The sequence below is a fragment of the Anarrhichthys ocellatus genome, unplaced genomic scaffold (genome assembly GCF_004355925.1).
Source record: "Anarrhichthys ocellatus isolate YVR2014 unplaced genomic scaffold, GSC_Weel_1.0 scaffold162, whole genome shotgun sequence".
Lineage (NCBI taxonomy): Eukaryota > Metazoa > Chordata > Actinopteri > Perciformes > Anarhichadidae > Anarrhichthys > Anarrhichthys ocellatus.
Genome location: NW_022280192.1, coordinates 235,787 through 252,765, shown reverse-complemented (window position 1 = coordinate 252,765; position 16,979 = coordinate 235,787). Strand labels below are relative to the sequence as shown.

At 43.8% G+C, this 16,979-nt stretch overlaps 2 protein-coding genes across 5 annotated transcripts in view; one reads left to right on the top strand and one right to left on the bottom strand.

Moving 5' to 3' along the window:
* LOC116400336 (transmembrane prolyl 4-hydroxylase-like) overlaps positions 1 to 5,202 on the bottom strand; it is a 10,661-nt gene extending 5,459 nt beyond the window's left edge. For both annotated transcript variants that reach the window (XM_031878119.1, XM_031878120.1), the window contains exons 1-2: positions 4,285 to 5,202; positions 3,788 to 3,869 (exon numbers count right to left, since the gene is read on the bottom strand). In XM_031878119.1, the coding sequence (XP_031733979.1) occupies positions 3,788 to 3,869; positions 4,285 to 4,650 (448 nt within the window). In that variant the 5' untranslated portion in view covers positions 4,651 to 5,202. The remainder of the gene's footprint in view (positions 1 to 3,787; positions 3,870 to 4,284) is intronic.
* A 2,041-nt stretch (positions 5,203 to 7,243) lies between these two features.
* The window catches only part of LOC116400330 (cyclin-dependent kinase 16-like), a 37,863-nt gene continuing 28,127 nt past the window's right edge, over positions 7,244 to 16,979 (top strand). For all 3 annotated transcript variants that reach the window (XM_031878111.1, XM_031878113.1, XM_031878110.1), the window contains exons 1-2: positions 7,244 to 7,598; positions 15,249 to 15,424. In XM_031878111.1, coding sequence (XP_031733971.1) covers positions 15,280 to 15,424 — 145 coding nt within the window. In that variant the 5' untranslated portion in view covers positions 7,244 to 7,598; positions 15,249 to 15,279. The remainder of the gene's footprint in view (positions 7,599 to 15,248; positions 15,425 to 16,979) is intronic.

The following is a 16,979-nucleotide window of genomic DNA, read 5'->3' as shown; positions in this document are numbered from 1 at the left end:
CCCCCACACACACACACACACACACACACACACACACACACACACACACACACACACACGAGACGGTGAGTGATGTGACTTAAGTGGATTAGAAGATCTCGAGTCACTTGATCTGTCAGACTAAATGGATTACTTTAGATTGCCCAACAAAACCTTCTCAGTGTGAAGAGGCCGACTTTCAGACAGTTTGATCAGTGTATGCTAATAGTAGCATGATTAGCATGTGTATGCCCGAAAAAAAGAGCCGAATCTCATCTCAGTGAAACGTGGACTCAGAACAAGCTCATTTGATCTGTGCTAAGAAAATCATCCAGATGCTAACGTAGTCAGCTTGTTGTCATAAACCAGACCACGGGAACACAGATTCATATTTCACGTTGCAGATGCAGAATGTGGAGGCAACGGGACAACATTTTGGTATCGGAAGCGTTCTGGTTTTAGTATCGACCAATCGCGTTGGAGCAGGCTTTGGTTGAATGCAGGTAAACGATCCGTGTGGAGAACAACTGGTCCGACGATGATTTAGCTTCTTATTGGTTTAAAATGAGCTCTTAAACTGGCTACTTGTGGAACAATCCGGTCTAAGACGTCGTCTCCCAACTCCAGCTCCACATCTCAAGTGTCTAATAAGTCATCAACGAGCTAGGAGCCCAAAAGGGAAGTCTTGGCCCGGATTTCAGTAGGTGTTGAGTACAGGAGCTCTCTAGTGAATGTATTCAGTATAGAGTGCATCTATATAATGAGATGGAGCTATTCCCCTCCGTCAGTCCCCAGGGAGCCATTTGTAATATAGAACCTCTCCCACGGGCGGGTTTAATGAGCGACGGTGGAAACAGTGAGGGCTTCTGGGAGTCTGTAGTTTTTATTATCAATTAGCACAAAGCAGTAAGAGAATCAGATTGATTATTCACATCTATTCATTCGTAAAGTTGTTCTAACCCACTCAAAGTAGTCAATCTCTTGTCTTTATTTGCTCTAATTTTCTCAACATTTCAGCTCCATCTTGGTCTCTAATGTTCCTAGAGAATTAGTTACACCAGCAGAAAGTCCTATTTCATGTGTTCTAGTCGACACATGTATTCATATCTCTGTGTGAGGGCTCAAACTACGTGTCGTGGTCACTTCCTCTCGTAATAAAAGGCTTCCGGCAGGTTGGCTGCCTGTTACAGTAGAGACCTTGTTTGTCACCCGTGTCTTTTTTACACTGTACCCAACTTGGTTAATCCCTATTGTCCAGTCAAGCCTCATTAATCTGCATAACTGATATGAATGAAGGGGGACCGAACACCCCCCCCCGGAAAGGAAGTGACCTGCTTGTCTGGACAGGAATCAGGTCACGGCTACGCAGCAGGGCGACACCGATTCTGTTTGTGTCCACACAAGAGCAGCAGCTACAGATTCTATCCAGTATCTGCAGATTCATTTCTCTATTTATTCGATTCATCATCTGGTCAATGAAAAAAAAATAATCTGTAAATAGTGGAAGATTCCCGTCACGATGTCCCGGAGGTGATGATGAAGTGTTCAGTTTAGTATAATGTAGGACAAGGCCTCACAGTGGAGGAGATGCAATCAGTGAATTTTGGGGCAGTTTCCCCGTCTTTAAACGATGAATCGGTTATTAAAATAAGTGCTGATTAACTTTCTGTCGATCAGCTATTCGTTGAAGATCGGGTTTCACATGTGAGAGTTTCTGCATGTTGATCATCGTCTCTTGGAAGGTTATCGCTCTGCAGGGCAGCTCTACTGTCTCCTTGCTATTATGGTTTATTATATATCATCTTGTCTCTCGTGAGCAATAAGGATCCATAACAACATCCCTCTCAGCAGGTGAGGTGGATAAGATGAATAAATAAAGTAACAGCACTGAGGTCAGGGCGGGACAGGGTTGGAGGAGTTTCACTGCATGAGGGCCAGTCTCTGTGGAGATGGCAGACACCCCGAAATATCCAAACACTGAATCATCTACCTAACGGACCTTTAGCTGTCAAACACACTTACATCTGACATCAAATACAAGTGGATCCACATCTCTAGAAACACAGTAATGTGTGGCCCACCTCTTTGTTCCTACGCCTCCCCTTCCTATGCAAATCACCGCCCCACTATAAATACACCTATCCCTCCAGCCTCTCCTGCATTGTCACACAGGGGGCTTCATTCACCCGACTTCAGGACTGCTCCTCCTTTTCCCAGCCCTCCACCGCAGGATGACTGCGGTGCTCTGCCCTCCTTCTATCACAAAGTGCTCCCATCCATCCTCCCTACTGTTGCTTCTCCTTCTGCTTGCCGGGCCGAGCAGCACCAAAGCTCTCGGTCCTCGTGGAGCCACTGGCTTCAGGTCCACGCTCTCTGCAGGTGAAGGCGGACCGTGGTGGGGGTCGCGGGGCAGTTCCTCCGGCTGCATCCCCGTCCCGTCAGGCATGGCCTTGTGCCAAAACATCGGCTACGACACCATGAGGATGCCCAACCTGCTGGGCCACGAGTCTCCGGCCGAGGCGGTCCAACAGAGCGCCAGCTGGCTGCCGCTGCTCGCCAGAGAGTCACCCTGACGCCCGCATCTTCCTCTGCTCCCTCTTTGCACCGCTCTGCCTTGACAGGTACGTTCACACGAAAATGGGATTTCCTCTTCCATTGACAAATATTGTCAACTTTGGCAACCAAAACAATAACAACATATATGTGGCTATTGCGAGTTATCAGGTAGGCTGATAAATAAATATGAAATAACCACATTGTTTTGTAAACTCTTGTGGGAATTAAATACTTAAAAGTCCTATTATTTCACTAAATTAAGAAAATTGAGTGCAGAAAAATCTGATTTTCTGAGAAATTCAAGTTCGTACGTGCTTGTTTTTGATCAATTTAGACGACGTTATTGTGTAGAACGATATTTCCACATATGATTTCATCACGATACGCTTCCATTGAAGTAATGATCATTTGAAATTATCGCCCGGCCCTACGGTCAACCGTTTTAAGTTTGAGTTTTTGTAGGAACTGTGATATTCACAGGACAAGCTTTTGTTTTGTAGTATAGTAGCCAGATTCATAGTATAAAAAAAGATACTAAGATTAGCTACAAAGTTAAGCAGGGTCATAGGTTAACACCTGTTTGAAAGCTATACAGAGCGATGCCTGTATCTGAGGCGCAACCTCCGTCGAAGCACTATAATCTCCTTTTCCTCACGTTAGCACGTCTCAGTTTAAAGAAAAACAAACAACCAAACGTGATTGAATCCAGTCCACTAGTCGTCCCCCCCCCCCCCGGATTCTTAGAGGTAAGAATCCGGCTACATAGACGCATACGCTTCAGTCGGCTTCGTTCAACAAACCATTTAAATAGCGGTTTTACCGTTTCAGTGCCTGGTGGCAGCCGCGCGCAAGTGGAAACATCACAGATGCAGGAGCTAGGATCGTGTGCTATATATAGGTCAGAAGATTCAAAAAATAACTGAGCTGCATTAAACGGCTTCAAAGTGTGCGTAGCATTTAGAAATCAACTAAAAACCTACCGACTGTGAATTGTGCAAATTATCACGCAAACTTCTGTGGTTATGGTGGAGATGTGCAGCTCATGAAGTACCAACACTGTGTCACTCAGGAAGTGGAGGTCAAAGAAATAAAAAGATGTTTAATAGAAAATGTACATATCTGTGAATTTTAAGTAAATAATCGCTGGTCTATATTTGTACGGCTTTGAGAATAATTAAACGCGTGTGTTGTAAAGACCCCATGAAATGTCATACATTTATGAAGAGCAGATATAAGACTGCAGTGCACTTACCAAAGAGCAGAGGTTTCAGGCTGAGCGTCCTCATCTCGTGGGTTCGGTCTGGCACGAGGGACACCTGCTGGACATGTCCCACCTGTAGATGGACAATAAGCATCGTCATCACATGCAAGAGGTTTAAATGCATGGGCAGAGCTACAGTGGCTCTATGTCACATTAAAATATGGTTAGTTTGAAATCTGATGCATGTAAAATATCAGTACTCGTATATGGGTGGCACTGGCGGTGCTTGTGTATGGGTGGCACTGGCGGTGCTTGTGTATGGGTGGCACTGGCGGTGCTTGTGTATTGGTGGCACTAGCGGTGCTTGTGTATGGGTGGCACTAGCGGTGCTTGTGTATGGGTGGCACTGGCGGTGCTTGTGTATGGGTGGCACTGGCGGTGCTTGTGTATGGGTGGCACTGGCGGTGCTTGTGTATGGGTGGCACTAGCAAGGACTGTAGGATCGTCCATCAGTGATTATCGTACTGAATTTATGTCGTTTTTCTTACCCGTATCCCCTCGATGCGTGGCAGACTGAAGCTCTGACTGTAGTCCTCCTCCATGTGGAGCTCCTCTCTTGAGGCTCCGCTAGTGCTGACCTCTGGTTTGGCCCCGTCGCCGCTGACCACATCCCCGGGCCCGTTGTTGTAGTGCACGTAGAGTAGCAGGCCGATGACGTTCACGATGTACACGTGGAAGAACACCATGACCACCACGAAGTAAGCACGAGAGCAGACGTTACTTCTCTGGATCTGCATTCTGGTGGAGGCGCGAAACGGAGCTTTGAGGGACGATGATGGCACGTCGTCTTCGTCATGTTCTTCTTCTTCTTCTTCCTCCTCCTCCATTAAATCTTCCTGAGCTTCTTCTTCCATTGTCTTTTTTTTCTTAATTTATTTATTGGTTTATTTGATAAGGGACAGTGCACATTAATACAAACTGTATCTGTAGTCCCAAGAGGCAGATGTTATAAAGTAAAACCTAAAAACTGAATATAAGATTAAATTAACAAAGTTATGCCAATATTGACCCTTTTACAATGCGTGTACAAACAATGAAATAAGAGAGAATATTAATATAAAGTAGTATCATCATTCAGGAGACTCTTATATTACATTATTAAGTACTATATATATATATATGTATACTGGATATATATCTATTTACGAGGCAACGATACCGACAACGTCTTTATCACACCTCTGTTTCGTAGCGTTAGCTAAACTTAGCTAGCTAACTAACGAGCTGTTTCGATAAAAAAAATCGACATTGTCGTCCCTTCTGCTTCAACACGAAGAAACATGACAGCTCCGAGTCGTTTTCTTTGATAAATAAACGTGTCATCATGAACTGAAGTCCCTTAAATCCCGTGTTAGCTATTACAGGCTAGCTACATGTTAGTTTAGCTGGTGCGCTGCCCCTGACAACCTGCCTAACAACAACGGACAAAACTAACGACTGCAGAGAAGCCGTTGGTTCCGTTTCCGGTTGTACAGTGAAACCGTTAGCGGCCTCTAATGGTCAATGCCGGGGCAAAAATATGGTCTGAACCAGGACGGACCACTATATGGAAGATGTGGAATAAAAAGCCGATTTATATATTTTTACGTAAAGTTACTATGAGGAACTTTTAACTGGTTGTAAAACAGATGCAGTAAAATTCGAGGTTTTCTGAAGGGAGTCTGGTGCTCGGAAAACAATACCACTTTTGTCCACAGGGACCGCCAAAAACAACACCGAAATGAAAGTTCCTTGTAGTATCTTTAATTAAGTAAAAGTACCCATACAACAGTACTCTACTCGGAACTAGGACAGGTTCTGCGTTAAACATTCTACTTTAATAAAAGTACAGAAGTACTACACTTAGTAGGCTAGCTGTCAAAAAAATGTAGTGGAGTAAGAAGTGCAGTATTTGACTCTGATATGTGACATTAGTTAAGTAGCATACAATTAAATACTTACAATTACTACAAGTACCACAAAAAATGTCCATAAGTACAGTATTTTGATAAATATAGGCCTACTTTACACCACTGCACAGCACAGGAGGGGTTATTATTTTAATTCATACATCATTGTGTTATTAAATTGTTCAGTTTCATGCGATATTAATTTGATTAGCCTTCCCTTCATGTTACAGGGACATGGTTTAATTCTAGGCCGGATATATTCTTAAAGGAGAACTCTAACACTAAAGAATTGCATTTTAAAGTTGGAAACCAGGGTTATTTTAAAGTTTGGGAGACTACAGGAGTCAGATTTTTAAACTATTACACCGTCCCTGTCTCCTTAACCCTTCTAAACCGAACCCTCCGAATATCCTCCTCTTTCCAACCCGGCACCTCCAGTTTGTATGTTTACAAGCTACATTTTCCTCATACTGTAATAGAGCCTCTTTGTTATCGACAACTAACCAACCCTCAAACTGTGAATGATATTTAATAATATTCAGGAGGGATACTGTTTATCATTGTCAGGAGGTGGCGCCAATTGCCAAGTTTTATGAAGTTATGCCTCTATAAATCTGGACTTTAATTCCTGTACTTGTTACTTTTTTAGTCAATGAGATACATTTGCATTTGCACTTTGTTTAGCAAACAGAAATATCTGTTTTTATTTTTATTTGGAGATAAAACTGTTAATGTTTGTAAGAAAAAAAATCAGACGGGGAGCTGCAGTGTTAATAAATGACAGCTAATTTTACAGCCTCTTTACCTTAGTCGCTGTCATGACTTTAGTGCTGGTTAACAGTCAACTCACATACTTACCTAACTCTGACAGGCCAACTGGTCACAATCAGAGACACAAATAAGTGGATCTGCTTCTAATTGTTCTCTGGTCAGCTATAAAAAATATATAATTTAATGTAATGAAAGTATTTTTCACAGATATGATGGTTTCTATTGTGGGACTTGCCCCCATTGACTTCAACAGAACTGGATGACGTAACGACCCTTCCCTTCTTTTATTGGTTCCTCGCAAAGTAACCGGAAGTGAACTGGGACACATGTTTACTTTTCTTTATATATGTATATGTTGTGTAGTTGTGATCCTGACGGCTTTTTTTTATGGCATAGTTTCTGAACACGTGTTCTCCGTTTTGATATATTTTTTTTTACAGTATTTATAAAGCATTTAAACCTGCTTTTTAATATTTATAATAATAATATACAAGTTGACCCTACTCATCATGTGTTTACATTATATTTATAAACTTTGGGACCTCAGAAAAAAAAGATTTCAATAAAACGAAACGTGGCATCATACTGTGAAAATTCCGCAATTTTCGGCTTATGTATTATTCACAAGGAATTTCTCTGGAATGGGATTTTTGTATAATATAGGATGATTTCCCCCGTGACACTACCCCCCCCCCCCAAATTAATCTGTCTCACCCTTTTATTTATTTATTTTTACAAAGAGAGAGAGAGAGAGAGAGAGAGAGAGAGAGAGAGAGAGAGAGAGAGGGTTGGGGGTGGAGGTTAGAGAGTCTGTATAACCCCCTGCGGTCTTTTCCGGGATCACGCCACCGCTTCCACTCGGGATCCACAGCAGAGCAGCGATACATAGCTGATCATCCACCGGGCGGGACGGTGTGCTGTTTCTATATAAAAGACACATAACACTGCAGCATCACAGGGCGACACCCTGTATAACCCAGAGGATAAAGACACTCAAAGAAGGAGAAAAGGCAGTCTGCTGTGTGTCGTTTCCACAGCAGAAGGAGTTGGACGAACTTGTCGCAGTGGATTGGTCCCAGCGTGCAGCCTGGATTACCGGACACACGCGGAACAATCGTCTCCTGCAGCAGACACTCCAGCAGGTCAGTGGCGGCTGTATTCATCTTTATGTTTATGTCTTCTCTCCACGTTTTGGTCCCGTAATGTTGGGACCAAACAAACAAACAAGCACGAGCGTCCTGTAATCACCTGACACTGCAGGTGGAGGTATTTGGTTTTCCTGAAAACAAAATACATTTGCGTAAAAGTGGAACTGATGTTTTTATTCCGAAAATGGGGGATATTAAAGTGAGACCACAGCAGGTTAAAAGTGTGAAATAGGCATGAAGGCACCATGGACCCATAGTACACGTCTTTACATGAATATGTTCACCATATTACAACCGTATCGCAGCCGTTCCTCCGTGTAAATCCACCATCGTAACACCGGGATACCCTCTGAAACGAGTCCCATGGAGTGTGCGAGCCGGCCCGGTTGGTGGCTGTGTAACTTTTCTTTCCCCCTCCCCGCTTTGACTCTCCTCCTCCCGGATACTTGCGTCAGGAAAACACGGGGAGAGGAGGAACCGACCGACACAAACCAGCAAGAGAGGCCCCGGAGGGTTGAGAGGAATCTCTGCCGGGCAGGCCCGACACCAACTGCGTTTTTTTCTGTTGGATCGAGTCCCGTGATATTCATCGTGCCCGCTCAATGTGCGCTCTGCCTCCACAGTCACGTCTACGTTACGTGGAGATAATGTCCGGAGTCTCGAGCTCGTCCGTGAATGTGACACGTTTAAGTCCTTTTGGTCACGCAGCGTTTTGTCGAGAAAAAAACAAACTCGTGGATGTTCGCCGTGTTATCACCAACATATAACAGTTTATATCAAACAACATGTATCTGATCACTTCATCTATGTTGGGAAACATCATTTAGGACTAAATTATTCATGTCCATCTCTGTGTGGGATGTCCGGATTGAAGAAATCACGCGCATCCATCAAAGCCTCTGCGAAAAATCTCCCTGATGACCTCACTAATGAGCTGTGTGTGATTTATATCTGAACTGTGTTATTACCGCGGTGACAGCTGCACTACAGTCTGGGTGAAGGGCCTCGTTACACCCCGAGCTATCATACTGAATATCATGACTTTTGTAACCTATTGTATGTTTTTGATTTATTTTCTGAAAGTGTAATTCCTCAAACCATGTACTGATCACAGGACGCACCTGTAGGTGTGAGTTCTAGTGTAAATGTCACCAGCTGTTCACTATCCGCTCAAATGTTTATGTTTAACCAGAAAACGGCCTCGCTGAGAATAAAATGCTCTTTTACAGAAGTGTCCGGGTTAGTAACAATAATAATTACACTAAATAATTAAGTTTTGGTTGTTATTTGTTATCATGTAGACCCCATAAAATAAAAGTGCTCCCCGTAGGAGAACCCTTTTTAGTACCTGGTAGAACCTTTTTGTGTATGTTCCACGTGGAAACTTTTCAGGCGGCTCCTCTTAGTCCTCTTAGTTATACTAAAAACTATCTGTGAAAAGTTCAACCCCTATGCAGGGTTCTAAAGAGACATGGTGTAAGGGTTCCACCCAGAGCACTCTCTTGGGGTTCTATCCAGAACCTTTCAACCTTCCAAGGGTGTTAACAAGGACCCACTTAAGGTTCTCTAGAGAACCCTTTTTATATTCCAAGGGCTTCATTAAAATCCCACCCAGGGGGTTTTGTCGAGAGCCCTTTTCTTTTTCAGGGGTTCCATATAGAGCCCACTCGGGGTTCTTCGTGACTCCTTAAAGGATCAGGGCTGATGTGGTTCAACCCACAACGATCATGGATCACAATCCCAGTTCTTGGGTTCTGTGGCTTGGAGAATCCTTTAACACTCATTCTTTCAATAACCCTCGAAGAACTCTTTCATCCAAAGACCCAACCTTCAGTGGAACCATATCCTGATCATACGATCAAATCACGAGCTTCATGACCGACTCAAAGCTAATCGTACATGTTTACATTCACATGTGAGAAAAGTTGGAACGATTAAACAGCTGAACGGCAATTTGATGACGTTAAATGTCATTATTTCAGACATTTGCAATAGTGATATGAGAGGAATGTTCAGTTTTAATATTGTGATATTGATTTCAGCCACATCATCTGTCACTAAGTGATGTTATGGAGACCTTTGTCTGACCCCTCTGATCCAGACCTCCCCCAAATCATAATGACACTCGCTTCTCCTCCTCCTCCTGTGAGTGGAATCTCTAGGCTACGAGATTGTGAACTGGGCCTGTAGCAGCATCATCATAGTCCAAGTCATGTGACATAACAAGCTGCTCTTATTCACAAATAAATAACACAGACTTCTCTTCAAATAAATCCTCCTGTTGTAGGCAATGAGCAAAAACAACGCTTTCTGGAACATGTGGTAAAACTATTGATAAAGTACGCGGTTACGGTGACACTAGATTCTATGGTAACAGTGTTACTACCGTCCTACTCTCCTCAGTGACTCATGACTTCAGCTTTGGTTTGGTTGTAGAGTATCGCTGTGTCCGTTAAAACCTCGGGATGTTGCATTTCGTGTCCAAAGTGTGCAACATAGCGCAAAAGCGAGTAGGGGCGCAAATCCTTAAAATGCTTCCGTATTTGTATCCATATTCGGCTGCTCAAGCTCACCAAAACTCTGCTCGTACTCAGCCTAGTTTAGACTGTTGCATTCAGGGGCAGTGTACTCAGCCTAGTTTAGACTGTTGCATTCAGGGGCAGCGTACTCAGCCTAGTTTAGACTGTTGCATTCAGGGCAGTGTACTCAGCCTAGTTTAGACTGTTGCATTCAGGGGCAGCGGTAAAGAACAGACAGCCCGGTGTCACAGAATTGTTTCAGGCGATCTTAACGTTGAGAATTGAGTTTTAAATGTCCGATTGTTGAGTTCTGTGGATCGAGTCATCTAAGAATCCTTGTGTTTTTACCCCTCGTCTTTTCCCAGTCTTGTGTTTATTCATTCATCTAAACTCGTGAGATATTACGTGACAGGAAAGATGCTGAGGAGGAGCCGCTGGGCATGGAAGGAGAACGGACAACTTTTTGGTTTAAGTTTGTGTGGGTGTGTGTGTGTGTAGGATTCTGTAGTTGGGCAGATTTGTGCATTACTCATGCATCCTCAGGCCGCCGTGCCAGGCGGTGATTTGGAGTGCCACTGAGTGCCTATTCCACTCTGCCACCGTGTATGTGAGTGCATGCATGCGTATGAGTCATGTGCCACTGAATTGTAGAAGAATGCTTGTTTGTTTGTCATGAAAAGGACATAAAGAGGAGAACAGGAGGAGAGCCAATATCTGACAGCATCAGATCATGGCTTCGTTCTCTGTGTGTGTGTGTGTGTGTGTGTGTCTGTGTGTGTGTGTGTGTGTGTTTCTCATAACTAGTAACTAGCGAGCACCTGGGCGCGACATAACGACCTGTTTCCATCTTTGTGTACTCAGGTTCATCCGTTCTTTTAGCTCCTAAAGAGGCAAAGCTGGCCGAGGAATCCCAGAGCAGGATTACATGCTGCAGCACAGAGTGGTATCCCAAGCACTGGAGGGCTGCAAGTTAGCTTCATAGCTGTGTGTGTGTGTGTTGAGATAGATGTGAATTGTGAATTCTCAGCTCTCTATCTCTGTCTCTCTCTCTCTCTCTCTCTCTCCTTTCTTCTGCTCACCTCAGAGATGGAAAACTGTGGTTCCAGCCTGGGCCTGTAACCTAGCAACCCAAAATGGTGCGTGTCTTAAATGAATCTGACTGTGCGTCCTCCTCAGGAGCGTGTCAGTTCACCTCACCTCCGTGCAACCACACAAAGCACACAAATAACTTTACTACCTCCATCACCGACCCGTCACTCGTTCGTTTTATTGCACAGCTGATTGCTATATTTTGCTCGTAGTGTCTTTCTGAGGGAGTGAGAGCGGCCTGAGTCATCTGGAGTGGGTTCCCTCTGTTTAGTGGGAGTTGTGCATCAGAGCTGTTCGCGGTGGGCCGGGTGTCTGCTGAGCCCGGAGCCACATGTCTCAGCTCACTCGTCACACTGCCACGTCCATCTGCACCACACGAGACTCAGACATCCAACGCACGTTCATCCAGCGCTTTGTTCTCCCTGGAACCTTTTGTTGTTCTTTTACAAGTTGACCAACACGATACACTTCGACATGTCTTACATTACCCTGAAGTGTAAAAGTCTTTTAATCCCCTTTCCCCACTGGACATAAGAAACCCCCCCACTAACATCTGGCTTTTGTCTTTAGTGGGAAAAGTTACAATTGCATTCGCTAGTGTTCGACTTTGATACTACACCTTGAAAAACTGTCAGGCTATTGATGGCATAACATGTTAGATTTTTATTAAAAGATAAATAGCATGTGTGTGTTTCTACTCGCTGTTGCAGAGAAGAGAGAGCAGAAAGCACAGCTGGTACCCGTCGCCGGTACTTTGGAAAATGAGTGTGGAATCTCTTTCAAATATTCACTTGCACACTTGACCATACAGAGACCAGGAAGGTACCACCTTCACCTCATTTTAAACCAGGCTGAGTGAGGCCAATGTGTGTCTTAAAGCTGCATTCTCTCTAGTGTCCACTATATGGCGTCTCTACGTCACTCCTCCTCAGTCCAAATATGGTCACTTCCTGTTCACTGGTTGCATAAAAACAACATGGAGATGGCCGTAATCCAAGATGGCGACGGCGACTACGTCCACTTCTTATACAGTCTGTGGTACTGATCCGAGACCAGTGTTTACTGAGCTGTGTGTCTATATGTTAAAAACCCTGATCACTGAATGAAGCCGCGCCTTTACTTTGTTTACACAAAACTTATATTGCAGCAAAGATCAAAAACTCACAGAAATATTAATGTAGCATAAAGAAATTAAAGTCACATTAATGCAGCTGTCGGGCAGACGTACACGAATACGTGAACAGATAAAAGAGCAGCTAAAATGAATGCACAGTGATACTAAAAGTCTGGCTTCTAATCGGATATTCTTTAAAAGCAGATGCAGAAAGTTTTCAAACTAAGTACCAATAAATATCTCATTAGTTCCCACAAAAATGACTGTTTGCTTATTTTCTCATAGTTGTTTACAAGTCAGACTACACCTGATTTCATCATCCTATGAATAAAATAGGATATCTCAGCTCCATATATAACACACTGTGGTACCCTGAAGTGTTTCTCTCTATGAGCCGCCGGGTAATGAGACTCCAGCTGCATTACTGCTCACGCTAATCCAGCAGAGATAAGGTGAGGACTGTGAAATTAGTCATTAGTGTGTGTGTGTGTGTGTGGACATCCTGATGCAAGCCTAAGTGTGTGTTCATGATAACACTGGTCTGTATTTATCTGCGTTATATTACCGGCCGTTCCCCCAATAATGTGACTCATTTATTCCCAATGACGAGGAGGAACCCGGCCTCCTCGTCCGAGCGGTCTTCTTCTGGAGGGAAGTCTGGGAAAAACATGCAAATGAGGGGGGAGGGCGATTCGTTCCGTACTGATAATCCACGGGGTGATATGGAATGAATGTGAGTCGCTCTCCTTTCGTTCCGTTTGTTCTCTTTTTTTTAAACTTTTGTTTTTGTTTCGTCTTGGAGAAACTGGCTGAGGTGGGAAACCGCATCCAACCGTGCTCATGTAAACTGACAGAGGCAACGTTGCTAGCAACGGATCTTCACCTCAGAGCATCTTCTAGTGGACAACAAAAAAAAGGCCAGTCCTGCTGAGCGAGGATCGCTGGGTTTGAATTCCCTCAGAGGGTTAGCTGACTGAAAGACAGAGCGCCTGAAAGGATGAATGGCTTTTGTTGAAGCCTCCAAGGTTGGACACAAAGAGAAAGAGAGAGTGTGTGTGTGTGTGTGTGTGTGTGTGTGTGTGTGTGTGTGTGTGTCAGCTCTTATGGGTCAGATAGAAGTAGAAGGGGGACAGAAATACTCTGCCGTAGATGCCTCTACCTCCAGGCCAGTACAGCAGAGCGTAGAGGAACACACACACACACTGTGAGAAGACAATCCGAACTGTAAACCATTCGGATTCATTTATTTGTAAATATACATGTATATGGAAATGTGTATCTGGCGTTTTGTTCCTTTTTTCTTTTTATATCTGCCGTTTAGATCGCTTTGTAACTGCTGCTCATTTTAATAAGTATTATATAAATTATTATTATAAACCACACAAGATAAGTTTTTAGATTGAAGCTTAATTTCACAACGTGAGACTAATAGCCAACAATCTAGGTCAAATATTACAATTACACAGAAAAGTAGGATTTTCTACAAAACGTGCTGTTTGATGCCAAAATAAGAGCCAATCAGCTCTTGGCTCAGGGGACAGCAAACTGGAAACTGCGGCCGCCTCGATGTCGTGAGTTTATTGTTGATCACGTTTGCATGACGTCAGAGCAAGTCGGGATCGAGTCGCACACAAATCTAAGCGGCATGCGTGAAAAGATTTACTGGCTCAGCGGCTAGAGCGGGTCTTCCTGCTGCCACAAGGTTGGTGGTTTGATCCCCGTCTCCTACTGTCCGCTTGTCCTTGAGCGAGATGCCATACAGCAGCTCACTGCTCCCAAAAATGAGTATTATTTAACCCTCAGAACCCCGAAACCCGCTGACAGGATCGAAAAGTTTGCTTTAAACAGATTCTGTAAAACACATTAAATTCTGAACTCCTCAACGGAACTATGAAGCCATGATTGACTTTGCTGAGACCAACAGTCATGTGACAACAAATCAGGGAAACTTTGACTGAACTTCAGGCTGCTGAACACGGAGAGGCGAGGAGAGGCGAGGCTGAAGTAGAGGATGTAAAAATGGAAATAGTTCAATATTTACAGCATGTAAAGCCTCCATGTTTTTCCTACATTGGTAACACCTGTGAACAAAAATAATGGATGTTCCAGTGTTTTCCAATTTTTGTAAAATACATTATCACAGAAATTCAACTTGCGTTTTTTTTCTTTTTTTATGATATATGTCATTCTAACTGTGTTATTCTGCACTAAAGACGTGTTCTAGTTCTCTCTACTTCTAGTCATGATGGTTCTGTTTCCATAGAGGAGCAGAACTTTATATTACAGAGAACATCAAGGCTGCAGAGAGAGAAATGTGACAGGAGCAAAGACTTTCTTGGGGGTTTCAGAGGGTTGAATGCAGCGGTAAAATGTCTGTATGTAAATGAAAACTGTGATAAAGTTTGAGTTTTAAAGTTTTTTTTTTTCTGTGCACCTGGCTCATCTCAAACAAATAAGTAAGCGGAGTGAACGGCAGGAGGGTTGAGAAATAAACTACAAACCTGATCATGCAAAAGTCTCGTCTTCCTGTCTGAACTTCAGTGAGCTTCCTGTCAGTCATCAGGGAGCGCTGCTCCTCTCTGAGAACCTCCAGGGAGCTGCACAGTCCGACATTTACATGTTGTTTTGCGTGTTTTGTTTTGTTGCTCTCTTTCTCTCTCTGTCGGCTCCCTCGTGTTTGTTATTCTGCTGTGTTTGCACTTGGGATCCATAACAATGAGAGCACACGCTGCGTGAGCAAACACAACCATCGGAGCTCCAAAAAAATAATAAACTAGAAAATGCGCCGAGGCTGCAGTGCAGTAGTTTCCCCGTACAATGAAGATCAACGGGGACTGGGCGTGGATCTAGCTGGTGATGGTTCTAATGAAAAACAATGAACCTGGTAATGATGATGGTGGTTGTCCCTCCCCCTTTTTTCAGGCCCGTGGGCCCCGGTGGTGCTGTCAAGAAGATGGACAGGATGAAGATAATCAAGCGGAGGCTGTCCATGTCTCTACGCAGCGCTCGGCCCGTCGACGACTCGCTGTCAGAGCTGGCAGAACAGATGGCGCTGGACGAGCCGAGCGCCGGCAGGGACGACGGTGAGACACACACAGGTAAAAACACAAGAACCCTGAGCAGACGCCATCACACGGCGTGTATACGTACCAAACATCAACCACGGCATCTCAGAAGGAAGAGCTTTTTTAGAAAGGGGGAGCGAGGCGCCGTGTGTTGTTGTGGTTATGATGGAGAGTGATTGTGTCACCTTCATGACCCTCTTGGGGAGTCGCACAGTGATTAGTTTGACTCCAACATCTGTTACGGCCGACGTCTTACCACACAGGAGCAGACGAGGAGCGTTATTAAAGAGTAGTTTGTCATGTGATGCGCCAGTTCAACACCTTAAGAGGAGACACACTACAGCTCCTGTCTCTTCCTTCAGACTAGTGGAAAGGGAACATCCAAAACACACATTCAGGTGTTTATTTTACTACTTTGTCTGTTCACGTCTCTATATTTCTCCTAAAGTTACCATTAGATAATGCCTCATTTGCATATTTAAACAACCTTTCAGAAAACGTATTGTCTTAATGTCAGTAATCAACAGGGGAAGTTTCATGCTGATGTATATTAGTTCTTTAAGTGCATAAAGCTTTAAATAATGTGGGGGAGAGATTTAAAACAGAAGTCATAACTGATCATCGCAGGACGTCTGATGTTGAGCTGTCTATTTATGTGTTGATATGTATTAATACTCTCATTAAGGCATGCAGACATGTAAACTGACACCTGAGCTTTTTCAACTCACCCTCGTCATCTTCACCTCATCGTCACCATCACTTTTTTTTGTTTTCACTTTACCATCACGACTAAGAGGAGAAGTTAACGTGTGAATTAACAGGTATGAACATGAGCTCTTGTATCAAAGTAGAAGGGAAATAAAAAGCAACGTCATTCTCAGAAACTCTGGCTGCCATCTGCTGGGCATCCTCCAGTGCTGCAGGGCCCCTCTGTGGGAAGACCTCACCTGACTGTGTGTGTGTGTGTGTTTGCATCCTATCCAGCTCCAAACAGAAACCAGATCACGACTCCGTTTCAGCAGATGCTTTGTTTGAGAGTAAAAAGAGAGACAGGAAGTGAGAAAAGAAGAAAAGTCTGAGCTGTGTTTTTAGTCTGCAGAAAGAAGCAGCAACATTTGTTTCTTTGTCACTGGTTGTTCCCCTACCTGATTAATCTCACTGCCATCTCCGTCCTTTTTTACATCCTTCTCTTTAGTCTTTAATAGCTCACGCTATGTCAGGTCATTTCCAGAGAGAGTAGAGATGGAGGAAGTGATGTAGAGGATGAGGAGAGGGACATTAAACTTTAACCACTACATCTGGTACATCTCCTCTTGTCCTTTTTCCTTTGCTGCATCGCCCTCCCCGACCCGCACATCTCTATATATCTTAGTCACGCTGTGCTAAAGAGACACTCCCCACATTTCTCACAGAGCTAATTAGTTTGACTTCTTGCACTGTGTTCTTTGAGGTTTGTTACTGGAGGCGAGACTGTGAGGATTTAAGAGGAAAAAGAACAATAACTAAACCTGCATTTTTTTTTTTTAGCTGAAACCCAATATTGTGTGTGTGTGTGTGTGTGTGTGTGTGTGTGTGTGTGTGTGTGTGT